At 42.9% G+C, this 27,465-nt stretch overlaps 1 protein-coding gene and 1 pseudogene across 1 annotated transcript in view; one reads left to right on the top strand and one right to left on the bottom strand.

The window, feature by feature from the left end:
• Positions 1 to 27,465, top strand: part of tenm3 (teneurin transmembrane protein 3) — a 184,501-nt gene that overhangs the window by 104,587 nt on the left and 52,449 nt on the right. Inside the window, exons 14-21 of the mRNA XM_085356703.1 lie at positions 6,026 to 6,172; positions 7,995 to 8,125; positions 8,209 to 8,297; positions 10,566 to 10,685; positions 11,666 to 11,798; positions 11,980 to 12,108; positions 25,333 to 25,464; positions 25,580 to 25,715. Of these exons, the coding sequence (XP_085212829.1) occupies positions 6,026 to 6,172; positions 7,995 to 8,125; positions 8,209 to 8,297; positions 10,566 to 10,685; positions 11,666 to 11,798; positions 11,980 to 12,108; positions 25,333 to 25,464; positions 25,580 to 25,715 (1,017 nt within the window). The remainder of the gene's footprint in view (positions 1 to 6,025; positions 6,173 to 7,994; positions 8,126 to 8,208; positions 8,298 to 10,565; positions 10,686 to 11,665; positions 11,799 to 11,979; positions 12,109 to 25,332; positions 25,465 to 25,579; positions 25,716 to 27,465) is intronic.
• Positions 18,874 to 19,368, bottom strand: LOC146629893 (histone H1 pseudogene; annotated as a pseudogene).

Raw genomic sequence — 27,465 nt, 5'->3', positions numbered from 1 at the left:
GAACCAGCAGCGTTTAACCTGAGATAGGTCAAGGAGTTCTCCAGAGATGATAACCCAGAGCGTGGCAGGCTAAGGAAGTAAATAGCTTCCTGGCAGGACTCGAGCAACTGATTCTCTGAGTTTTAGGCCTCTACCCTGCACAGTATTAACTCTTACAATTACACTGAATGATTTTCTAAAACCACAGTTATGTTTCTTTTAACCAGTTTCAAAATTGTTTCTCCCTAAAATCTGCTTCCAGCTCTGTGTATTGATTCTCGTGCTCTGCAGGCATGTTTCCAGGGTTTTATATATATAACAAACTCTGTGAAACCTCTTCATGCAGCCTCCAGTTTCAGCCTGAAAAGGCATCTCTTTAAAACAGGGTCCTGCTGAGTCAGCCCAGTTTTGATTATCTATCTGCCAGCATGACGCTGTTCTGATTCAATCTTCACAAAACATTGAATTCCTTCATGGAAAAAAGTTAACGGTAAAAACATTTGTCCAGGAGTAAGTACAATTTCTCCAACACCTGAGCTGCTAGTATTAGCTGAAAGGTGAAAGTGTGTTTTGGACCCAAATTTTAATTAACAGTTAATTTCCTGCAGCTCTGATTTGGGCCTCTGACTAGAAGTGCGTTTAAAAAATCGATTTCCCGATTCCAAACGATTTTAGTTTAAACAAAGCGACTATTATTGCTAATATATATTGTAATATATCTATATCACTAAAGCACTTCTGGATGGATGCAAACTGCATTTCGTTGCCCTGTACCTGTGCATGTGCAATGACAATAAAGTTGAATTCTATTCTATTCTATTCAAGTCTGAAGTGATTTTTAAATGTATTTTGCCAGAAACGCCAGAATCTCAGCTTAAAGCTCACAAAACTGTTTCCACCAAACAGCTAAAGCAGCAAACGATCAAAGACGTGAACGCAGTCGTGTGCTGAACGCCGGCAGATTCTGAAGCTGCAGGTTTCGTCACTCTGACCACAATTCACTGAACCAGCAGCAGAACAAGATCAAAAGTAGCTTCATGTTTTCAAGACATTGTCATTTATTTCCTTCTTACTTTTGCTGTTTCGCTTCCACCAGGATAAACTCACACTTCCTGCACAGCTCTCTCTCTCAGTGTACTCAGAGACCAGTTTACCATAAAATCTGTTTTCTGCATTATTCGCTGCTTTTTACGCATCAGTCTGCCGCTGTGTTCAGCGCTGTCAACGCGGCTTTTTCCATTTGACCTCCGACTAGAAAGCCTCATTTCTGGCGTTCAATACCAAAGAAATGCAAACTTTTTAAAATTATACCAAATTGTAAAACTCTCAGCTGCGTCTCTAATCAAACCTCAGCAGCGTCAGGTAATGTTCGCATGTCGATTCATGGCTCATCTGCTATAAAAGCCCGGCCAGGAAAATCTCCTTCATGTTTTATCCTCAGTTGCTTTGACACAAACACATCTGCTGTGATGTTCACACCTCTGAAGTCTCACAGTGTCAGCTTTGTTTGTATACATAGTTAGAAACATAATAATTATGATCATTTATCAGTACATATCCATAATACTTCTGACTGTCTGAGCCTAAACTGAATCGAATCAGTTGTAGAAATCAGTGACGACACCTCGCCCGGGCTGCCATGTTAAGTAACATTAAACCTGCAGTGCAGAACTTTGTTTGCACACCTCAGCTATAAAAGGCTGATGGGCTGTTGTCGTCACCCCACCGGGCGAGTGGGCAGGCGGACAGCACGGACACCCAACTCAAGAACAAGGCGACAAAATTCTAGGTCCATCAGTGGCTTTAAAGAGGCCAGGGGAGTCATGGCTCACTTTTGGAACCAACTACTGTTTTGGCACTTTTGCATTTTGTTCATTTCTTCATCTCTGTGGCTGCACATGCTTTATCGTGCACTAAACTATGCTACACCTCCTGCTTTAAAGACCTTAATCTAGTAGTTTAGAGGAACAGCAGCACAGGCTGTGGTGACAGCTGCTCGATCCTCTTACAGAAGGTTGGTAACCTGCACCAGATAGTTTGTCAGTATAAAACCAGTTGTATTTATTAACAGAAGCTACGTTGTGTACAACATGACAGCTGTTGCATTGTCATTAGCTTTGTCCTTCTTCTCTCTTCTGAGATCTAACATGTGAATGACGTATTTACACTGCTGTGGTTCAACTTCTTTCTTTATCATTTCATTGCTGTGATCCTAGCTCTTCCTCCCTGCCTCCTCTTCCTTTGGTTGCCATCTTCATTTATCGATCACAGACTAAATATTTGGCAGTGCTGGTTTTGTTTCACTTTACTTTTCTCCCTAATTTTCCTCCCTCTCTCCCTCGTGCCCTCTCCTATTCTCAGGATATAAAGGTAACTCCTGCTAAAGAACAATAAAGGCCTTACTGTCCCAGAATACAATGACTTCACACTCTGCTTTATAACATATTTTTGGTTAACTCCATTTCGTTTTAGGTTTTGTCTTTTCCTTTCGCTCACTGTTTTCCAGTCATTCTCAGTGCTCGGTTTAGCTAGACTTGTATTGTCGTATATTCTATTTCTGTGTTTTTTTTCTGGTCATTCCTTTTCCTGTCTCTGACTCTCACACACGAAACAGACCATAGATAGATTCACACGAGAGCAGTGAATACAAATAAAAAGTGCACGCACAGTTATAAAGCAAAGGTGTGCGACTCCTGTTTCGTCTTGCATCCACAAGCCTGATATATGTGTTAAATAAGCCAGTTGCTGTCCTCCTGTCTTCGATCTGTCTTCACTTTCCTCCCCCCCAGTCTTTATCTCCATTCCTTGTTCTGGGCTTTGCTTGGTTCTGGTTCTCACTGTTATAATCAGCCTATCTGATTGCCAGCCTCACTGTCGATTTTGTGAATGAGGAATGCCAAACAGAGGCATAAAGTATAGTCTGTGGAGCGCGCAGTCCTCCCTATACTTTGTGCTCTGCCTTTATGTCTACCTGTTGTGTTTTCACATGGATTTAAACTCGCTGCGTTATTTCTTTGCCTGACGAGAAGAACGAGCACAGATGAATCCATATTTCTGAAACAAGCATCCTGTTGAATGGAAATTTCAGTCTTTGTCAGTTCACTGGGTGTTAAAATTCCCTCTGATGTCATTTCCTCTGACAGACAAACCCTTCAGTTTGACATGTTGAGACTTTTTTCGTTTGCCTTTATTCATTTGGTTTGTTTCTGTGGCCTGTTTCCTATTATGCAGCATTTCTTTTTCTTTGTTCGCAGATGAAAAGAAAACTTCTCATTTTGCACTAATTAAAGCCGAGCAGCACGCCGTGGCCATTTTGGCTGCTGGCAGTTCTAGCAGTTCATGTGAAAGTACAACATCAGTGCATTTCACCAAAGGTTGACTGTCTGTCTGTCTGCCAGTCTGTGTCTCTCACATGTGGGCTACTGTAATTAACTGTTTTATTTGTGTGTCAGTCTGTGAGTCCATTAATTGGAGAAATGTCCATCGAACGGGGCTGAATGCCTTTATACACATCTGAATTTAACCAGTGTGGGTTTTTGAAGCCTGGTACTTTTGTACTGAAGTTGCTGAGAGAGAGAAGATAAACTTTTTAAAGTTTTGGAAAATGTAGAAAATGTAGGAAAAAAGACGGAGTGCAATTATTTCCAAAAGAATTTAGAGTGAAAATAGTACAAACACACACAACAAACGTGGCAAATGTTGAAACAAACTATTGTTTTGGGGAAAAAACGATGAAGTTACCTTGATGTCATCTAGTGGCCTTAGTGTACTAATGCACCACAGTATCATCACCTGCTGCTATTTGAACCTTAGCCTCAAGGACGCAGCTGCATTTCACGTGTCCAGTAACAGTGATTTTAGAAGTCTTGCCCAAAGCCTCAAATACGGTCCCATCAATACAGAATTTATCTGAATAAAATCTTTTAATAGGAAGAATGCAGATCCTCTGTATCTTACACTGAGCCTGGTCATTCATCTTTACTCTGACAGACAGCCTCTCTGAGATGCTATCATCAGATCTTTAATGAATCTAATACTTTACATACATCTTACATTGTTCCACAACTCACCAACAGTTGGTTGGTTGTTTTCTTTAGTATTAAACAACCTCTCCGTTTGCTTTTTGCAGCTTTCTAGTAGGGCTGGACGATATGGCCTAAAATCCATATCGCGGTATAATTTGAAGCACGTGCGGTAACGATATATATCTCAATATATTCTTTTCTTCTGTATAATGTATTTTCCACACTATAAGGACTTAAAATCCTTTAATTTTCTCAAAAATCGAGAGTGTGCCTCATGTATGAATTCTGGTTGTGCTTACTGACCTCGAACCGATTTTGGCTGCAGAAATCTGTTAAAAATGTTTTAGTACAACTTTGGTAAGCCGCACTGCTTGATGGATGTCAGAGCATTACGGCTGCCGTAGTGAGGAGCTTCACGGAGTAATCTGGGTCCAAAACTCCGTCTGCTTCAGGTCCCAAAGTCAAAGTTAAAAACAGTCTAAAGTCTTTCATCTTTAATTAAATCATCAGCGTTGCTGCTTTACCAGGTGTAACAGTTAAGTTTAACATCCAGGCATCCATGAAAACAGATTTATTGAATTACAAGTTAACAGGAAGTTAGCTCGCTAGTTTCCACCTAAACATTTCATACCATGTTCTGACTGAGAGATTTTTGAAACTAATTCAAACGTACAGCTCTGCTACCACTTCCAAAATAATGAAGACAGAAAACTAAACAGCAGTGGCGTTTGCAGGGTTACTGAAGTTGGGCTAGCTGGTATATAATGTTGTGCTACGTGATTGCTAGCGACACAGCTATGTTAGCATAACATTAGCACAGTGAAGCTGGAGGATGAACGCCAACTTTTCTTCCACTCGATAAAAGTTAACGTGAGGGATTCTGGTGGTCAGGGACAAATGCAATCGCATAGCAGGATGCTGTACACGGGCCAAACTTCAGTCAGGAGAACAACTGAGATTATTCATCCACAATACGAGGTTAGTTATTAATATACTGCAACAACATGGGAACAGAGCAGCTGCGAGAGAATTCAACATTAATGAATTCTTGTTACGGAAGTGGAGGAAGCGCAGTTTTTGGCTTTCCCCATATTTCAAGAGTGCTTCATCTCTTTGCTGTGACTGTTGCCCGTCATAATTTGCAGATGATAATGGTTTTAGCCGCTGCGATGCTTTCAACCAAAACAGGCGCAGTTTGATGACATCATCAACATGTGCTATCACGATAGAGCGGTATAGTCAAAATCTCTATCGTTGGCCAAATTTATATCGTTTCTATCGTATATCGTTTATATCGCGCACTCGTACTTTCTAGTTTTAATTATTGGAAATCGTTGCATTCTGTGCATTTCCATTTTACACCAACAACCTTTTATGTCTGTTAGAATCATTTCTGAATAGCATCTGAAACCGCATTTATACTATGATGGGATGTTTTCTAAAATGTTCTAAACTGACAGCTGGTATAAACATTTGTTGAATGAAACAGATCGATTTTGGCTGTAGCACCGATCCAGCCCAGTCTCAGCCCTATCAGAATCCAAAGGCCAGCTTAACCAAAATTAAGTCCTGTTTATTTTTTCTATTTGATCCTTTTGGATGAATATTTATTGTAGCCCATGTGTGTATTTTTTGCTTGTTGGTGGGTTTTGTCAGATGTTTGAATTGAAGAGTCAGCTCAGTGTGGTGCAGCAGAGTCCAGACTCAGTCCTGTGGGGGCCTCCAGTGCCCCTCTGGCTGTTTTTGACTTTTTCGTCCCATCATGGTCTCGGTGCTGTTTCAGAGGTTTTTCCAAGTCAAGAGGGAAACTCCGAATATGTATCGTTTTTAGCATGAACGTGGCCCTAAATTAAATAAATAATAATGATCTCCTCTCACAGCAATTCAGTACAAAAATATCATCACCTCACTTCAAAGACGTATATAGGTTTAAGCCTGTCTTCACCCTGACGGTCATCATGGTCCCCTCCTTTATTCCCACTGCTGTGACTTTGCTAACTGTGCTTGTCCCCTGTGCCCAGAGGGTTGTCCAGGTCTCTGCAATAACAATGGACGATGCACCTTGGAGGCCAGCGGATGGCACTGCATCTGCCAGTCGGGATGGAGAGGGGCGGGGTGCCACGTTGCCATGGAAACACTATGTACCGACAGCAAGGACAACGAAGGAGGTATGTTTGTGTAGATACACTAAAAGTGGGGAGACAGATGGTTAAATGTATGAACAGATTTGTTTGACGGCTGAATGAACACAGGATGAGGAGAATATTAAATGTTAGCGACACAATAATCCAAACGTCCTCCCACGACTACAAAGACAGACATTAGGAAGAAATGAACAGTGGACAGGTGCTTTAGAAAGTGGTCGGAGATTACTTTGAAAAGCACAGGTGAGTGCAACACCCCCTCAAAACCCCTCCCCTCCCACACGCATTAAATTGCAGGGGGCCGAGGAAAAATGACACATCAGTTTGTACCATCCAATCACTTCAAGAGCTGATAACAACACTGTGTTAGAGTGGGAGAGAGTAAGTACAAAAGAGTACTTACTTACTTTGCCTGTGTATGTATGGGTGCTCAAAGTAATGCCTGATGATGAATAAATGATGAGGTGGTGACTGTGCTGCTGCCTGCTGGGCAGACACTCATGTGCTGTGTTCCAGTAAAGTGTAAAGGCTGGGCACGGCTGCCTGAACGTCTGAGTGCCTCTAACCTGCACTCTCTCTAGTATTTTTACTTTTTTGTCATTTTTCAAATCTGGTCTCCATTAGTGTTTAGAAAAATGATAAATCAGGATGCGCTTTAAGATGGTTCGACCTTGTGATTGATTTACAAACTTGAGCGTTGATCTATGCATGCTGAAACTTATTGTGACAGTGCCGTAGAAAGGTGCACCAACACTACTGGGAACTGGATCTTTTGTAGGCATTACATATGTCAGCTAACAGCTGTTTTATCCAGCAACATATGCACTGTGCCAGTGACACAGCTGGGACTACTTTTAATTTGATCACTATGTTAACAGAAAAGAAAGGAAGAGAAATCAGAGGACTGCTTTGTCAGTCAGTGTGTGTTTTTAATGTCACTGTATGCAGAATGTACACGTGGCTTTTATCAACTAATGGAGACAAACGATTTTGTTACCTTGCACTCCTCCTTCTGTCCCGACTCCTTACTTGCTCTCCTTATTCCTCCCTTCGACACGTTTAACTCGTCTGACCTAATCTTATCTGTCTGTGTGTTTCAATCTGGACACTACAACAATAATATTGTTAAAGCAAAACCTCTGAGACAGTAAAAGTTTTAAATATTATTCTAGCCTATCAGCTGACAGTATTTGTCTCTGTCGCTCTTCTTGTCTCACCTTCTTTGTCTCTCTGTACGTGCACACACGCTGCATCGGCTGCATGGTGGATCAAAACCTGATCGTATTTTCCTGCATTTATAATTCCATCAGGTTTGACAGACATCACTGGCTAAAGTACAGCCTGAAAATGTGACAGAGCGTCCACTATGTTTCACTGATGGCTGTAGACACTCGCTGTTGCGCGGCTCCTCCTCCGTACGCATGAGGACAGCACTAAAGCTGAGTGATAAAGGAGCCGCTGTCTGCAGAAAAAATTGAAAAGCTTTCAGAAGCACTGAAGACCTGCTGGTTAAGACCACTTCAAAAAATTACAAGGAAGTCTGGCTTTTTGGATGCAAAATATAAAGGGCTCCAGGAACCTTACCAGAGTTTATAAAATCATATAAATGCTGCAGATTTTAAACGTGCATTAGTACATTTCCGTCTGTTGGTCATTGAAACCTCTGTCTGAAAGACTGAACAAATTGTTTATGTAGCTGTTGCAGCTAATGCTATGCTGCCTTTGTTTGCTATGAACTGAAACATGTTAAGCTGTTCATTAGATTTCACATGTAAAGCTTTTAAACGACTATGTTTTCCCCAACTCTGTGCTAGCTTTGTGACTGTAGGGCTTGTGCATGTTTCAGATGGCTTGGCTGACTGCATGGATCCAGACTGCTGTCTGCAGCCTTCCTGTCAGAATCAGCTGTACTGCAAAGGGTCACCTGACCCAGGCGAGGTGCTCAGCCAGTCTCCATCCTCAGTGCCTCCTCAACAGGTAAGAAGATCCCGTCAGAAATCGACAAAATGACGACACCTTTCAGCATCAGATTACCCATTTATTTATTTTGCTTTTCTTAGGCTGCCAGATCTTTCTACCAGCGCATTCACTTTCTAGTTGGGCCTGAATCGACTCACATAATCAATGGTGAAAATCCTTTTAATAAAAGGTAAACATGTCTTCTGTCGTGTTTTCTCTTTTCTTTTTCTCTTACATTTTAGGGATAAAGCAGCAACATTGGCATGCACATGCAGATGTTCATTCCAAGCCATGGAAACACTGCTTTGCTGTAAATGACTGTTGGATATTGCAGACATCTTACTGTAAACTGTTTTTTTCATGACATATTTTATGGGTTCAGCTCTGCAGTAACTGGATTCACCCGTGTTCATCATTCCACACAGTGTTATTGAGCAGTTACAATAACCATGTACTCCACCTGCACATTGGCAGGGAAAAATCACACATATTCATATCTCATGCACTGCTCTTTGAAGCATAAATGATCTGTAGTCGTAGGTCAAAGTAGGTTTCATTGATGTCCTTGTTTTCTGTGATTGTTTGACTAATATTTTTTAAGCCTGCAGGTCATGGTGTATCCTATTTTTATTTAGCATAATATGAGAAGTGGTAGTTTAGCTTTGCTTTCTGTAGGCATGAAAATGATAAAACATGTTAGCAAAATCCAAATATAGTGCTCAAGGTCTGCTGTTTTCCCTTGCCAAAAGCCATTCCTGCCCACACCTGCCTCAAAGATAGCATTCATTGAGAGTGATAACAGGGAATGACAGGGGCCAGTCTGCAAATACAGAGGCTGAAAGGCAGCTCTACTGAGAGGGAAGAAACATGACAGCAATTGTGTTTGGCAATCTTTCTGCTTTTGTCATATTTTTATGATTTACTGAATATTTCATAAGAGGAGAACCTGTAATACCAAACCTGTAATAAAGTGTCCAGTGTTTCCCTAATGGGATGTACCTGCAAACGTAAAAGATTATTTTAGACATGAAAACACAGATATACTGTGTGTGTGTGTGTCTGTACTCTTTTAAGGATAAGGCTTACAGCCACAGAGATAAAACTCGTGTGATTTCTAATGGGTAGAAATGCTCAACATCTAACAAAAGACGACTCAGATGCAGGGCAGGGAATGGTTTTGGACTAAAACTGTAGGAATGTAAGGGTCTTCTGGAAGAAAATGTCAGCTGTGTCTCAGGTGATAGACTGCGCACAAATGATAAGGTCAGTGCTTTGATAGCAGGCAAAGCATGGGTAAAGTACTGAAAAATGTCAAGCATCTGGCATCGTCTATGGTCTGGAATAATTTTACCTTTAGATGTCAGATATGACAAGTTGCCAATTAAATTACATGAAAATAAATGTAAGCTGCTCAAACATCTTGCAGTTGTGACCTGGTTGCTAGTAAAGCTAATTGTTAGATTACTGCCTGTAGCTTATTGTCATGGTATTGTATGTGCAATGATATTTATGTGGATTTTATGGAGCATCGCAAATGATTGTGGGGGAAAAATTGGGGGTTTAAGATGATTTTGTTTTTTGCAATTTTATTTGCGTGTGTGTGTGTGTGTGTGTGTGTGTGTGTGTGTGTGTGTGTGTGTGTGTGTGTGTGAAAGCAGCTCTACACAGGAGCAAGTAAAATGGGATGAAAAAACTAAAACACTGAAATCCAATCCAAGCATGTCTGACATGTTTGTGACTTTATAATGAAGTGCATCAGACAGGAAAACAAAACCTGAAACTGGGAACTGACTGGGAATAACAAGGCAAGCAAGGAGCGCGGGGATAAGGACAGGAAACCTGAGGGAACACAGCTGGAATTAATCAGACAGGGAGAAAACTGAGCACACTGAAGAGGGCGAGAGACTGTGGAAATAAAACAGGAAGTCCGATTACCATGGCAACAAAGACCAAGACATGCAGGCTTGACACTTGGACTGGGAAAAAATAGATATGGGAACATGACTGACTGGTGAGAGAGAGAGGGAACACTGAACACGGGAACGAGAGACGAGGCCGACAAAACCCGGCAGATGCATGTGGTTCTTTTTTCCACAATAACCACACAGTAACAGAAAACACATAAACACCGATGCAAACGACAACATGTACTGTAAGTACCGTGGTGACATCAGCATTACTCAGAAGTTCCTCCGTTGTCGTTTTTTAAGTTATCCCTCAGTGGACTCTGCAGTTCGATCACAATGAGTAACATTGCAGAGCTACGGTGAGCTGTGAGTGTTTCCATCTCTTAAGACAGTTTTCCAGCTCAGCCACAGGGACTCAGGGAAATTTCACTTCTTGATGGGCTTATTTATGTATTATAACTATTTGCCATTAAACATTTTGTAATGTTTTAAGTAAATCTTGCAGGCAGTGTGAGTAAACGAGTTCTCTCTGCTCTCTTCTCTCTTTTTAGCTTGGTGTCGATAATTCGAGGTCAGGTCCTGACAGCTGATGGAACACCTCTGATTGGAGTCAACGTGACATTTGTTCACTATCCTGAGCATGGATACACTATAACACGCAAGGATGGCATGTGTGTACTTATTCATTATTAATATTTTCATACACTTTTATACAAACATTGTGCCTTTTCCAAAAATGTCTCCTCTCAGCAGTGGTTTAAAACAGATGTTAATCATCGTCTGTTCACTAAATAAACTTGATGACCAGGGTGGTAAACAGGGCTCCTTCATGGAGGTTTCCACCAACAACTAGAATGAAACCATTTTCATATCAATGATCTGCATGTGTGTGAAACATATCCTGAAAGTAAAAGTGGATGTAGCTCCATGTAAATGTGAAACCTGCATTCTTTCAAATGCCCAGCAGGGGGGGGGGGTCTCCTGAGTAACCCCCTCACAATCAGACACACACACACGCGTGCACACCGTGTTTTTACATCCCTTAGCCTAAACCTAACTGTCACCTAATTATAACCCTGACATTAAAAAACACCTTTAACTTGTGGGGACCAGGATTTTGTCCCCATAACAGTGTTGGTCCCCACAAAGATACATAAACACACACAAACACAAAAACGGACAGCCAACAACGGGAGAATGACATCTACATTGTGCTCTTACATTCCCACCTCAGCTCACACAGCTTCTTCATTCTCACGTCAGCTGAAGAGAACGTGTGAGCGTGTGGGGAAGACGCTTTTTAAAATGCACTGGATTCACAGGGACGCACTCAGTCACTGTTGAACACACACACCTGCACACAAACAAACGTGCTCACACACTCCAACTGTAGGTATGTAATGCACACAATATATAGACACAAGATGCACATCAGCACACTCACAGAATTTAATGAGCCAATTACACCGTCACAAATGAAAGTTTAAGAGTCTTTGTCCTGCTGAAGTTTGCAAATCCACTCTTATATTCTGTAACAGTGAATTAAGAGGCTTTCCTTATTAAAGCTTGTATAATTCAGCTGCATGGTACTCACACGTCTTGTTTCCCAGCACTCACTGTACACATTTGTTTGACGATGATGTGCTGACAGGTTTGATCTTCTGGCCAATGGCGGGGCATCCCTCACACTGAGCTTTGAGCGTGCTCCCTTCCTCACGCAGTACAGAACTGTTTGGGTGCCGTGGAATGTCTTCTATGTGATGGACACGCTTGTGATGAAGAAGGTGAACGACTGAGGGTCTGACTGTTGACACTGCACTGAATATGCAGATACGACCTTTGTTTCATTTACTCTTTCTATCACAGATGTATTCGGGTTAAATGAATAATTGAATCAGTGCTGTGACTGCTGAGCTCACCTTTCCATATTCAGTGACCAACACATGTCGTGTCTGGCTGTTTCAGGAGGAAAATGACATTCCCAGCTGTGACCTGAGTGGTTTCATCAGACCGAGTCCTGTCATTGTTGCTTCTCCTCTGTCTACATTTTACAGAAGCTCACCTGAAGATGGCCCCATCATACCTGAAACACAGGTAATGAATCAATCAGAGGACTTTAATGGGAGCTAAGACACTTTGAGTATGATCTCTCTGTCTGTGAATAAGTTTGCAATGTAAAAATAATGTAACACTTTGTGCCAGCTGTGTTATACTTGGCAAACTTAAATCTTTAGGTTGAGCAGATTAAAACATGCATATGTGTTTTGTATGTGTTTGTCCATATAAAAAACAAAGCCAGTGTCTTTGCACATGAATAGGACAGCACATCTATCTGTGTGTGTGTGTGTGTGTGTGTGTGTGTGTGTGTGTGTGTGTGTGTGTGTGTGTGTGTGTGTGCGCGCACATGTTCGAGTGTAGATCAAAAGCAAGCAAATGGAAAACTGCTCCTTAGCTTTTGGTGGAGCTGGCTCCATTAGAGGGAGGGCAGTGAGGCCGGCCTTAAAGGCATGAAATGGATCTGTAATGAATGCTAAATGCGCAGCTAATGAAAAGGCAATAGTGCAGCTGAGAAGTATAACACTGCAAATGGAGTATTCCCTCAGGACTGTTTTTTCAACGTAGTCTCAATCAGTTCTTCTCTCTCCCTTTTCAGAAGTCTTCTCAGCTTCTGTCCTGTTGCTTGTAGATCATTTACCTCACATCGCTAGGATAGGAGTTCTTTTTGTCTCATTTGGAGTTTAATTGTGTATCTTTTTAAATGTTTATTGCCAGCCCCCTGAAATGCTGTAGTTTAGACCTTAAAAGTACAAACATTGAGACAAACTCATACCTCTAGATTTGTGGAAGTAAACTGCAGCAGGTGGAAGAATCACAAGCAAATCAGGAACATGCAGTCTCTGCTGTGTACCTGGAAATGAAACTCAGTCTTCTTTTCTGTTGTTTTGTATTCAATAACTTCTTTTGGTTCTAACTCCATGGCAGTCATTAGGCACTAGGCAGAGCTTTGCAGGGGGGCAATGTCAAAAGCTTTAGGACCAACTCCTGTGACCTGCTCGTATTTATGGTTCTGGGAAAAGAACCATAAAAACATCATCAGATTTAAATGTCGCTGATCGTCTTCGATGGCATGTCGAGACAGCTTCCAGCTGCTATTTTTAATCTAGCTCTCTAATTTGTGACTGCTTACACTTCTGCATTGCATTTGCACCACAAACATCAGTTTCTCTTCACAATCAAAATGTGATTCAACTGCAGACTTTCATCTTTATTTATGTTTAACAAAAGTATTACATTAACTCAGTGGTTCTCAAACTTTTCACATCATCCTCACATGACAGGAAGAAAGATTTTCACACCTCATCTAAACAAAGCAATGACAGAAAAGCCGAGCTGCAACTTTATTTGGATAATAAACTCATTCACGGTGAATCCTTCAGCAGTTTCAGCAAACAACAAGTGAAACAGAATGTGAACGTTGCCAAACATGGAATAAAGTTCAGTGTTAGTCTTATAAAACTTGTGAACACAGATGAAATTTAGTGAGAGTTTTTGACTGCAGAGCTGTGGCGGGGCGTGGTCTGCAGCGTGGCTGTGGGGGAGGCGGGCGCACCTGAGCGGCCTCTGCAATCACGCCTCGCCGGCTTAAAACAGAATGAACTGGGTCCTGTCGTTGCTGCTGGTGTGTGTAGGCTGTAGCTGAAAAGCTGCAGGCGAGTGTAAGTCGACAGATGCAATAAAGAAGAGTAGTGAAAAGTGCGAACACGTGGTCGGGTCTCTCGTGCCCCAGTCCTGGGTTTCAGCATCACTGCAAACGATGCGCGACAGACCCGTTCGCACTTTTCAGTACACTTCTTTATTGCGGCTGTTGACGTCCACACGCCTGCAGCTTTTCAGCAGATGCGCATATTATTAACATAACTGCTGCAAATTTCTTCTTTCCGCCATAGAAGCGATTCCGATGGTAAACAGTAGTTCTGCATGACTTTTCTGCCAGGTAACCTGCACACCACCTGTCAGAGCTCTGCACCCCAGCAGTGGGGCGTGCCATGCTGTTTGAGAACCACTGCGTGCATTAACTGTTCATTAATAATGGAATTTTTTATACATAATCTCATCTTGAGAATCTCCAAGGTAAATGGACCGTTCACTGACAAGCAGCGGCTTGCCCAGGTGCCTATTGATAGGTTTGTAGCATAAACCTATTCGCTGGAACGTTAAGACAATATAATTACACTGCAAGCAAGACACAAGTAGGCAAACTTCTTCATGGTACTCGTGCACGGGAGAGAACCAGACAAACGCCGTTCCTTCGCTTGACCCCAGTAGCTCTCGTCCGTTCTCCCGTATCACTGTCCTTTTATTGAGGTTACATGAATATGCATAAGTTCATTAACATATGACGTCTACATACACAAAGAGTACCTTGCCTGTGTGTGTGTGTGTGTGTGTGTGTGTGTGTGTGTGTGTGTGTGTGTGTGTGTGTGTGTGTGTGTGTGTGTGTGGACTGCTGATCAAAGGGTCAAACATCCTTGGTCAGGAAGAGGGTAGCCTCCCCCTCACCCTAGATGGTTCATCCTAGATAACACGGTGAGGAAGTCCTGCAGTTCATCTAAACAAAGAGCACTTAGACTAGAACAGACGCAACTACGTTAATCCTACCATAAAATAATAAGACACGGTATGACCTCTCATGCTCCCAAAGTGCTGTCTAATACACACAAAGTTTGCAGACTATCAAGGATCAAAACCTCTACCAATCTACAACTAATTACAAAACTCTAAGCATATATAAGTAAATATTTCTAAGCATAAATGACAATCAACAATACAAATCTAACATTTCCCCCGTTTTTGACCTTTATGCTAGAAAGTTCCCAGTTATGAATACCTCATGTCTGACAGTTTCAATGCAAACATTTTTTTACTCAGCATATGTCAAATCACCCTAAATTACTGAAAAGGTACACAGTTTAATAAATGTATTAGCAGTTACCCCATTCATTGAGCTCATCTCATGGCAAACTGCATCTTACGAGCAACCAAAGAAATTGTTAATTTAATAGTGAAACTAAAAAAGTAACATTTTCAAAAACATCTCAGCTTGGTGGTGCTTCCTCCGGGTGTGCACATCACATGTCTCTCTGCAGAGTGGTTTGAGTTCTGCAGGGCGTCATGAATGTCTCTTCCAGTTGTTTCCATCGTTGTCCATAGGACCAGAGTCCAAATGTATGTAGAATAAACATTCAAACATACCAGTTGGTTTTGTTGTTCGTCAACATGGTTCTCAGCTATTTCCAAAGCTGCAGACCTCTCAGCACTCTAGTTTTATGGCCTCCCATTACCTCACTTCAGGCCTTCGTCCTGTGAGGGGGATATTTATGACTCCTTAATTGTCCACGCTCTGCAGAAAAAGCTCTCTGTGGAAAGGGTGCTGGGTTCCGTCATCTTACTGCTGTTATGATCCCAGCAGCCTTCAGAGTGTCATCGTATGCACAGTATAGTGGCACAGCATTAGGTGATGTTCATAGGAAACTGCTGTCATCACCACCATAGCTTCTGGTTCCTGTGCTTTCACAGAATCATGATGTCATCCCCGAACTCCTTCTGCGCTGTCGATGGAGCTTGGCACGCTCCCCTCATCCCACGAGTTTTCATGTTCCAACGCTGCTGAAGGTTTAAGGCAGAGCACGTCGTACACCTTAGTTGTCTTCCTCAGCGTCAATATTGAATCTTTCATTTTATTTAAAATCTTGCTGTGGGAAGTCTCCTCTTGATTTCCTGGAAGCTTAGTAGCACAGCTCTCTGTGTGATGTCTGCTGTGCTGAAGATGATCTCTGATCCTCCTGAAGCCTCTCTCCCATCTTGTGGACGATCCTCTCCTCTATTTTGCAGGCAGTTTCATGGTCCTTGCTGTGGCTCCAAGGTCTGATTTCATGATGGGCCCCAACCAGCTTGATCTTTGACCTCAACCACTGCCTGGTCCTGTCAGCTATGCGCTTCTCACTGGGCCTCTGACGATTTCTCAGGAGATTACTGCTGCACCTGTATTTCCTTGCTAGGAAGACAAACTATTTGGAGAGTATGTCAACAGTGAACTTCACTTATAGGCCATCAAAGCCTCATCTGAACATGGATGCACCACTTGCATAGGTTTAATATTTGTAAATAAAACGGCTTATCACACAAATCACTGCAACAATAATAAAAAACATTGTTTAATGTTAATCCTTGGACCCCACCTCTTGACGCATGGACACACCCATGCGTCAACTCACCAAACCTGGATTCCAGTCTTAAAGAAAAAGATTAGCTAGATCATATCCCAGGCAACATCAGGGCATCTCTTCTGGAGTAGCTCCGTAACCCTGCAATAAAAGATGTTAGCGTGTGTTGCATATTAAGTTTGCTTAACACCTGGCTCTCCCAGGAGCCTGCATACACACCATCACGGCCTGGAAAGCAAAATCTGGAAGTGAAATCAAACTTCATACCTGTAAACAATTATATCATAAGAGTAATAAGCATTCAACATCAGCAAGACAAGTGTCATGTGCAGGTTTTCTCAAATCAGTAACTACAACTATTACCCTAATTCACCTCAGACATGGATTATCCCATGTACTCTGTTAACATTAATGTAATCAGTGACTTCTCTTAAGCAAAGTCACTCCACTCATATATTATTATTATGGGTTCAAAAGTGGCCAGCAAATGAGCCCATAACAAACTATTCCATAATTACCGTAATCTCTTATTTGTTTTACTCATGTCACTTGTCCGCTTCAGCTGAATCTACTACAGCATTCTCAAAGAAACAAACATTAGCAATACACATTGACTGTGGTCAGACGGAGGTCAGACACAGGTCAACAGATTCTAGAGGTGCCATAAAACACCATTAAGTTAACACTCGCTGTGGAAACAGTAACACTGGTCTCATCACAGTATGTCTCAAACTATATTAATTTCTCCATCAACATATAGCCTGTAACTACAGTTTTCTTCACACATAAACCCAGAAATCTTGTAGTAGAGAAACATTAGCCAGTATTCCTATAAATCACATGATCAAACACATGAAGAACTGTAATGCTGTAAAAACGAAAATGCAAATGTTAGCGCTTGCGCAGGCGTATGCATACTTTGTCACAGATATCTCTGTGAGCACACAAGCTAGTGAATGACACACACATAGTAAATTCACAGACACAGAAAATGGCATTTAAAATGTTAAATCATCACGCAACCTCGAGTGTTGCTGTCATCTTTCTGCTCCTGTAAAGGGAAGCACACACAGACTCATCTGCACCCCTGCCAGGCGGGGGTCAACTTCACACAGTCGTGTTACATCAGTAAAGTCTTGTCAGCTTTTGTCAGCTTTTACCAGTCAGTCAGTTTTGTTTTCCTTTCACTCACTCATTCATGCATTCATTCTTTCTTTCTTTGCTGATAGTGGAACCTATCGTCGCATTTAGTTTCCACTCTCAGCAAAATGACGTCATTTCAAAAAGAAAAAGAAGAACTTTAGTTTGGATTACATCGCTGAATCCTTTTGGACTGGGACTGTCATTTAATAATTGTCCCAAATAAGTGGCTTTCTCCAGAGTCCATTTAAATGTGGAGAACTCACTTGGCACAATTTTCTCGACGACGTGTAGCGCTTTTAATTCCCGACGTGCAGATCTGCTTAAAGAACAGAGATTATCAAACAAAACTTTCAGTGCACTGTGAAAGTATCAAAATAAAAAGGCCTTGCTAAGTCATGACACAAACTCCTCATCAACTTCACAACAGGAGAAGAATCATCAGCTAGATTCACTCCAAACCAACCATCAGCTGCACCACTCACAACATAAGCCTAATGTCTTCTTTAACTTATGAGTTTAATCACCAGGTCTGTGTTCTTCACTCATTTAGGCCACAGATCTATTTTATTCAGTTTTCCTTTTTTTCCATTCATCATAAAACATGTGACATGCTGTCATGCACTTCACAAAAGAAGTTTGTTCTGACGTATTCAGAGTTGTGTATCTAAATACAGGATTCACTCGCACATCAAAGCAGGAAACTCAGTGTTTTAGAGTCTCCACTCAACACACAACAACTCCAACACATCTCATTCACTCGTACTAGAATTCAGTCACCTTTCATTAATCTAAAACCGATCAACTAATTTGCATATCAACTATTAACCCACTAAGTTGACAGGACGACAGAAAAGCATGTTCAAAATAGTATCACAAAAGACAATTTCCCTCATACAGTAAATTACATGTGCTGCCTCAATCAAGCAGGAAGCTTCTCCCAATTTACCATTTTAACACTAAATTTATTGTCTGATCACTGATTTATCAAACCAGGATTTTTTTTTTTTCCCACAAAAGTTAAATTGTTGTCCTGCAACTTGGAGAGTCAATTTTTTTCTTTAGGATAAATTCAGCATTTGATAACAAGTGTCTGCTAAATTGACACTATTGTAACACTGATGAAAGATAACAAGCTAATTTTCATTACATGTGTTTGTGTTATTAGGCAGGTCTAATGCATGTCTGTGGAGCTGCATCTCCAGCAGAGCATGTTCTTAAAGCTGCCTTTCCTACACATTTCTCTGCTATTATTTAATCATTTCTTAACTAATGTGCTATGAGTCTTCATGAGTTATTTTGTGTTTGGAATTGTTAGTAGGGTTAATGCATGTTCTGCTTGTGTGTGTGTGATTTTGTATATGTTTCTATTTTCGCAATGTTTCAGACTCCGTCTCAATTTTCCAACTTAAGCAGTCAGTTTTCTTTTCCCCAGGTTTGCTAACCCAAATTTTGATTTCCCACATTAAAAATAAAATTTGTGTTCTCACCACTCTCATTCTATTGTCCTCTGATGCGGTTGACTTCGTGCTAGTGGCTGAAGTGCTGCTGCTGCTGCCTTCCTGGGCGACTTCTTAGCAGCTGCTGCCGGTTTCTTGGCTTTGGCCGCGGCGGGCGTCTTAGCTTTGGTCTCAGTAACCCTGTTCATCTTGAAGGATCCGGAGGCCCCGGTGCCCTTGGTCTGCACCAGAGTGCCCTTCGCCACCAGACTCTTGATGGCGGTCTTGACACGGGCCTTGTTCTTGTCCACATCGTAGCCTCCGGCAGCCAGAGCCTTCTTGAGAGCGGCCACAGACAGGCCGTTGCGCTCCTTGGAAGCGGCCACGGCTTTCACAATCAGCTCGCCCACGCTGAGGCCGACCTTCTTGGGCTTGGAAGTCATCGTCTTCTTCTTCTTGGCCTGAACCTCGGCGCAGGGCGCAGGGCGTGTTTATGATGGAGCCTTTCCCACCACAGCGCTGGCACGTTGAACGCATCATGAAGGGTCCATTTCTTTCATGTGGCTTGCCCGAGTCACTCAGTCCTTTTTGAGCATTTCGACATGCTGCCGCCGCAGAACCTGGCCTCAGATCCAGCAAGTTTAGCGCGCTGATCTCCAAAAAAGTCCCGAAAGCCAGAAAGACGTCAAATAAGTGTCTCGTGCTGAGAACTCAAACAAAAACTCTTCTTCACGCCGCCATCTTGCTCGCCCTTCCGTGGAATTCATCCAATCAGACAGGAAGATGGGTTTGCTTTCTTCTTCTGCTGCTGTTTATCCACATTGCTGCTGCTTGTTGGGACTTTTTTGCTCAGGACTTGATGCTGTCTCTTTATCATGTTATTGCTTTGGAGCTGCATTCCTTGTCTTCAGGGAGGGGTGAGAGCTTGCTTGCTTGTGAGGTTGAGAGACACATGGCGCTGTAAATAAGTCAGCCAGAAACTTGGCCTGCATGTTTCCAATGATGTTAAACTATAACTTTCTTCCGACTGCTGCATGTGGAAAATTGATTCAGGTCTGCTTTTCACCTGAAAGTGACAAACTAAGACATGTTCATTATCATCACTGCTTAATCAACACACATCTCTCTCTCTCTCTGTCTGTGTTTGTGTGAACAATCCTTTCTTAAAAGCAGAAAATGACATTGTAGTTGTTTTTCGGCTGATCAACACAAAACCTTTTTCCTATGATTATTTTTTTTCTACAATATAAATTCTCCCTCTTATTCACTCCTTTTTTTTTTTTTTTTTTTTACAATAGCTGGCGACCTGCAAAATCACCGCTGTCACTCACAATCAAAGGCAATTACTCTTGCACAGTGCACAAAAACACTGTGATGTCAGACACATTCACACTCACTTTGTCATCTGCATAAATAAATCATATGGCTGGAGATATGTGCCATGGTGATCCATAGGCATGATCACACGTTTATTTAATTATTTTCAACCCAACAAAACAAATAAACAAAAACATGATGCTGATGCTATGAACACTCCACACACAAGAGTCAAGATGCAGGAAAACTGCTCATGGAAACGCTGCACACTCCAGTTATCACAGTTATCATAGCGCCGTTTCCCTCTCTTAGAGTAGTTCTCAGACAGCTCTCGATCTGATAATGTGTAGCCTGCTCATCAGCTCAGAAGAAAAAAAAAAACTGCAACGCAACATCACACAGTAGTTGCTCTGCCCACAGCGGCAAAGTCTTACACTTTCATATTCAACTCAGCTTCTCCATCATGTACTTTTAGATGTTTCATACAGGGTTCAGCATATTAGTTGTTTTCACAGGTGTGCTCTACATCTCAACAATGGTTCATAATAAGACGACAGTCTTCCACACAGGTCAAGTGCCTCTATGCACTTCATTAGTTTAAATATTTATCTATATCACTTCACCTCACATGTCATTGTACTGAATTTAAGCAACCACAAGCGTAATGTAGATGACTTTTAACAACTATCCACCTAAATTAAATCTATGGTCTGGCACACAGGCTGTTGTCGATCAGGGCAAGCTAAAGAATAAACATTGTGTCAGCAAGGGGTGGGGGGAAAGCCATTCACCAGAGCATATCTTAAGTGCTGCTGATGTGGGCTGGCCTTCTCCACAGCTCTCCAAGGCTGGTGTGTTTTCTGAAAACTTCTAACATTTGAATCTCTTCCATTTATAAGCCTGCGATTAACCGCACGGCTCAGGTCCGCGTGACCGCGCTCGCGTGAACCCGCGCAGCTGTGGAGCCGTCGCTCTCTCTCTTTTTTACATAAATACTTTGTGCTGCCAGGAGCAAAGTCCAGCACAAACGTCTGTCTCCCTCCGACTCACTCTTGGTTGCTTAGAAACCCATGATAACAACAACAGTCGGTGTCACAGACCACATGTTCTGCTCCGCACACACCCACACAACAACAATAACGACGACGACGACAACAAAAACAACACAAAATAGGCCTATCATCCAGCACAGTCTGGACCCCGCGGAACTTCTCAACGCCCCACAAAGTGGCGGAGAACTCACCTCTAGCCACACAAAGTAGCGAGGAACCTCTTGCTCCACAAAGTAGCAAGGAACCCGGGTATCGCTCCACAAAGTAGCGAACTTCTCAACGCCTCACACAGTGGCGGAGACTGCACAACCACACGGTTATAGAGTCGGGCTCTTCTCAACGCCTCACACAGTGGCGGAGACTGCACAACCACACGGTTATAGAGTCGGGCTCTTCTCAACGCCTCACACAGTGGCGGAGACTGCACAACGACACGGTTATAGAGTCGGCCTCTTTAAACTTATTTGGCGTTGCTTAGAGTGTAATATCAGCCCGAATCCCGCCGACCGTCATTCATCGAGGAGAAAAGACAGACCGCGAATCCACAGGAACTTCCTGGCTGACGTCAGTCTTTCAGCGTGCCTCTCCTCCCCTCGGTGAATGCGATTCCAGGGCTCCGGCATCGAAGGACCAATTAATGATAGGTTTGTAGCATAAACCTATTCGCTGGAACGTTAAGACAATATAATTACACTGCAAGCAAGACGCAAGTAGGCAAACTTCTTCATGGTACTCGTGCACGGGAGAGAACCAGACAAACGCCGTTCCTTCGCTTGACCCCAGTAGCTCTCGTCCGTTCTCCCGTATCACTGTCCTTTTATTGAGGTTACATGAATATGCATAAGTTCATTAACATATGACGTCTACATACACAAAGAGTACCTTGCCTGTGTGTGTGTGTGTGTGTGTGTGTGTGTGTGTGTGTGTGTGTGTGTGTGTGTGTGTGTGTGTGTGGACTGCTGATCAAAGGGTCAAACATCCTTGGTCAGGAAGAGGGTAGCCTCCCCCTCACCCTAGATGGTTCATCCTAGATAACACGGTGAGGAAGTCCTGCAGTTCATCTAAACAAAGAGCACTTAGACTAGAACAGACGCAACTACGTTAATCCTACCATAAAATAATAAGACACGGTATGACCTCTCATGCTCCCAAAGTGCTGTCTAATACACACAAAGTTTGCAGACTATCAAGGATCAAAACCTCTACCAATCTACAACTAATTACAAAACTCTAAGCATATATAAGTAAATATTTCTAAGCATAAATGACAATCAACAATACAAATCTAACACCTATGTCCTGATTATTGTCTGACAAAAGAAGCAGATAAAATATCTGGAACTGATTCAGTGTGTTAAACGTTTATTTCGTAGCTCCCAGTTTGAGGTCCACATGTACGTTGATGCAAGTGAAAGAGGATTTGCAGAATTGTTTCTTCGGTTTCTAAATTAAACATTCACAACATAAAACCTAATCGAGAACACCAAAGTCTAAAACAGAGGCTTTATAGCAAGGTGCAAACCACTGGTTACACTCAAGAACAAAAAGACAAGGTTAGATTTTGCCAGAAAACAACTGAAAGACTTTGGCAGGAAAATGTTTGGACTGATGAAACCAAGCTGAACCTGTACAAGGATGTTAGGAAGAAAAAAATGAATAAATAAAGAACATGAAGAAAGTGAAGGGAGCAGAATTATGGCATGAATATGCAAGGCTGTCAATTGTACTGGGCTATTAAGTTGCATGCACACTGGGACTGTGATTGTTGGTTCTGGTTGCCTGGGTGAAGCTCTAGCAGCTCATATGTCAGTCAGTGGCATTCTTCCCTGTCATTGGTAGTCTCCTGAGTCACTCCTCTGAAAGTTTATTGTGGGTCTGCCGCACTTGGCATCGACAGCAATTTTGCGCTTAGTACAGCACTTCATCAGGAGCATCGGTACCGATACCGGTGCCAAATCGGTACTTTTGAAACGGTGCTGGTGCTCAAACCGGTGCTTAAAGAATGGAGAACACACACTTTGTCCAAAAACCTCTCATGTTCAGCTGTTTTTTGTAAAAAGATAACAATGTTAGCCTTTTCTGCAGCTATGGGGCCTATATGGCATCACTCTTGGCTGGAAGCAGGGCTTAAACAATGGAAAAAATACCAATTTTGTCCAAAACCTCTCATGTTTAACTGGTTTCCACTTTTTCTTTGGTCATTTTAGCCTTTTTGGCCAGGGTGAAGGGAGTATCTGCCATCAAACAAGAGGACAGCCGCATGTAGCTATGATGGTGTTTGCTAGTTCACCTTACATGCATTAATGTAATAACGTGGTTAGCCTACTCAACGTAAATTACACGCGAACAACATTAAGCTACTCACGCAGAGAAGAACGGCTGCTGCTGCATCATCATCCTCATCATTTCTGCTACACTGGCAGGGCTAGGGGCCAGGACTCTCCTCTTCGTGTTTTTGGGGGATGTTGCTAACTCCGGGTCCCATAACAGGCACCACACCCGCAGTAGATGTGCTCGGTGTGAGGTCTCGCAGCAAGCTGTCAAATACGGCGCATTTCTCTGCTTTTAACAAAAAAAACGCTATGCGTCGCCAGGTGTTTCATCGGATTCGAGGTGTTACCTCCGTTGACAGTATCACAGTATCAGCTTAAAGCACTTGTTGCTGCTGAGTTTGCATCTTTTGCTGTGAAGTACAGCCAGACTTTTGACCGCTTCGCCTTGGGAATTTTAATCTGTAGCTCTGCTCTAACTGAACGTACGTACCTGGCCCCGCCTACTATCCTCGGAAACGTAAAATGATTGGCTAGAAGTGTATCACAGCTCAGGAAAAATAAAGCACAGAAATAAAGCACCGAAATGTGCGCTGCTTTTCGGTCTGGTTACTACCGTTTATGTCAGAAGCGGACACCGGTACCCATCCCTAATCAGGAATGTGGTGGAGTGTGGTTTGTGGCTCAGCTGCAGGGGACGGGTAAAGCAGTGGGTTCAGTGCAGGGAAGGCTGGCCAACACAGCTGATATCATCACTCTAACCACATCTACCCTATTTCAAAGGGACAGAGGAGACAGGTGGTGTGAAGAAGGAGTAAAAGAGGCCATCTCTTTTCACTGTGGACAGCCATCATTGAACACACAGTTGGCTCACTTTGGCTATCAGAAAGGTCACAGAAGTATCGTTATGATCTGTTTTATGTCTTTGTGCGTGAGATCCACCGATCGACCGTATTGAAGCTTCATTTATTTTTATTTTTTATAGTTCTAGGGAAACTGAACAGCCTTTCATTTACAGCAGTTGCATTAGTACACACTTTTCTGGTCATTCACACATCCATCCATCCATTCGCTTCCGCTTATCCTTTTCAGGGTCGCGGGGGGCACTGGAGCCTATCCCAGCTGTCATAGGGCGAGAGGCGGGGTACACCCTGGACAGGTCGCCAGTCTGTCGCAGGGCCAACACACAGGGACAGTCAACCATTCGCACTCACATTCACTCGCACATTCAGACCTATGGGCAATTTGGATTATCCAATTAACCTATCCCCACAAGTTGCATGTCTTTGGACGGTGGGAGGAAGCCGGAGTACCCGGAGAGAACCCACGCAAACACGGGGAGAACATGCAAACTCCACACAGAAAGACCCCGGCCTGATGGTGGAATTGAACTCAGGATCTTCTTGCCGTGCGGCAACAGTGCTAACCACCGTGCTGCCCTGTGTCATTCACACATATAAATGAAAATAAAGCTAGCTTGTCCAGTACTGTGAACCACTTAGAGTTGGAAAATAGATTGAAATAGTTTTGAAATGGGGCATCTTGTAATCGGAAGGTTGCCGGTTCGAGCCCCGGCTCCAACGGTCTCGGTCGTTGTGTCCTTGGGCAAGACACTTCACCCGTTGCCTACTGGTGGTGGTCAGAGGGCCCGGTGGCGCCAGTGTCCGGCAGCCTCGCCTCTGTCAGTGCTCCCCAGGGCAGCTGTGGCTACAATGTAGCTGCCATCACCAGTGTGTGAATGTGTGTGTGACTGAATGTAGTGCTAAAGCGCTTTGAGGTCCACAGGGACTAAGTAAAGCGCTATACAAATCCAGGCCATTTACCATTTGGAACCGTGGGTACTGATGTGTCTGGTGTGTTTCGTTTCTTTCTGTAGGTTCTACAAGAACAAACATCAATACCTGGCAGTGATCTAAACCTGATCTACCTTAGCTCCAGAGCAGCAGGATATAAACCAGTGCTGAAAGTCACCATGACGCAGACATCAATACCTTTCAATTTGATGAAGGTGTGATGAGTGATATTTCCCAGCATTTCAAGTTACAGCTAAGACAAATGCCTACCGTTACTGTTTTCTGTGAATTAATCAGTATCATGAAGTTAACCCTTTCCTGTCAATCCAGGTTCACCTGATGGTGGCAGTGGTGGGCCGCCTCTTCCAAAAATGGTTCCCTGCACAACCAAATCTGTCATACACATTCATCTGGGACAAGACAGATGCCTATGGCCAGCGTGTCTATGGACTATCAGAGGCAGTCGGTAAGTTTGTACAAATAGAAAATACAGGCAGTTTTGGGCATTTGCTATAAGGGTTGGTATCTGACAAATCCTCAGCATCACATATAGGGCTTTAAACAGTGTCACTGCCACTCTGCATGAAACAGCATTAGTTTAATCACGTTCGCAGACACTTTTCTAACAATCTCATCTTTTTCTTCCTTAAATTGTTTATCTGAAGTTGGATGTTAATGTGTTAAATATGTTAAAAAGTGTTTTGAAACTTACAACATGTAATATTCTCTTTTCACTCATAAATGCAGAGGCTTGATTTTTCCATCATCTAATGTGGTGTGTCTAAAGCACCAAAACTGACAACAACAACAGCGATATCAACAAGGAGCTCTTTCTATGAGAACTTGAAGTTCCACCTGTTGCTCAGGGGACAAAACAAAATGGCTCGGCCATACGAACTCCTCATGTTAAATATAAATCCAGATGCCATCGTTGCCTTCGCTGTCTCACCTGGACCGTGGTACTGACACTCACTAGTCTCCAGCCTCCTTCCTTCTGCCGAGTGTACAGTCTCAGGGTGCTGGACGTGTGGTCAGGAGCTTCCTCGTCTTAGATGTCAGTGGCTTCCATCGCCTCCTTTGACCAGCTTATTACCCCAGCAGGGTACCTGATCACGGGCAGGGCGTAGGTGTTGATGGCCCGGATCTTGTTCTTTTTATTCAGCTGACTCCTCAGGACTTGCCTGACCCTCTGCAGGTACTTGGTGGTTGCAGCTTTCCCAGCGGCCTCTTCATGGTTCCCATTTGCTCGTGGGATCCCCAGGTACTGGTAGCTGTCCTCGATGTCTGCAGTGTTGCCATCTGGTAGTTCGATCCCCTCGGTTCTGACTACCTGACTACTACACTTCTCCAGTCCGAATGACATTACAGTGTTGCTGCTGTATATCAGTGAATCAATGTCTCGTTCATGCTTGGCATACAGCTTGATGCCGTCCATGTAGAGGAGTTGTTACTAGTTGTTTCGCTGTCACTCTGGATCCCTCATCCTGTGCATGTAACCCCTTCTGCTGGGATTACTTGCGTAGTAGCATTCCAACAGTGCCCTATTTTCATCTCTTGCCCACTTATGCTACCTTGTTCCAGTAGCCCGTTTCTCATCAGCATGTGCTGTTTCCTCAACAACTGATGCACCTTGTTAATCTTGGCAACGTCTTAGTCGGTATAGCTTCATTTTTATGTCTCTCACTCATGTCCAAGGTAGGCTTGGTTAGCATCGGGGGGGGGGGGGGGCTTGTCTTGCCTAGAGCCGCTTACTGGATACAGACGCCCCGCCCTGGTCGGGAGTCGGACCAACTCTAATCACTGGACACATCTTTTGATTTAATGTTTTTTCTTTATTAAAAATTGATGTATAAGTCTAATTATGTCTCATATTTTAGCTTCCACTCTTTGCTTTGTTGACAGCGCTGCAAACCCTCGGCCTTCTCTCAACGAGCTTCATGATGTAGTCTCTTGAAATAGTTTCACTTCACAGGTGAGCCTGTCAGGGTTCATTGGGGGAGTTTCTTGCCTTCTAAATGGAGTTGGGACCATCAGTTGTGTTGTGCAGCAGTCAGGTTGGTGCACAGCTGACAGCCATATTTGACAACTGTTAGAAAATTGCTAAAATCAAGCGCTTTACACTACATTCAGTCACCCACCCATCCACACACACATTCACACACTTGTGATGGCAGCTACATTATTATGTTCAAATAGCTGCTAATGTCACGATCCTG

This window comes from Diplotaxodon limnothrissa, linkage group LG6, assembly GCF_057381915.1.
Source record: "Diplotaxodon limnothrissa isolate DT_005_m linkage group LG6, D_limnothrissa_male_GT1.1, whole genome shotgun sequence".
Classification (NCBI taxonomy): Eukaryota; Metazoa; Chordata; class Actinopteri; order Cichliformes; family Cichlidae; genus Diplotaxodon; species Diplotaxodon limnothrissa.
Note: the sequence above shows the minus strand (reverse complement) of the source record. Positions and strands in the feature narration are given on the sequence as shown.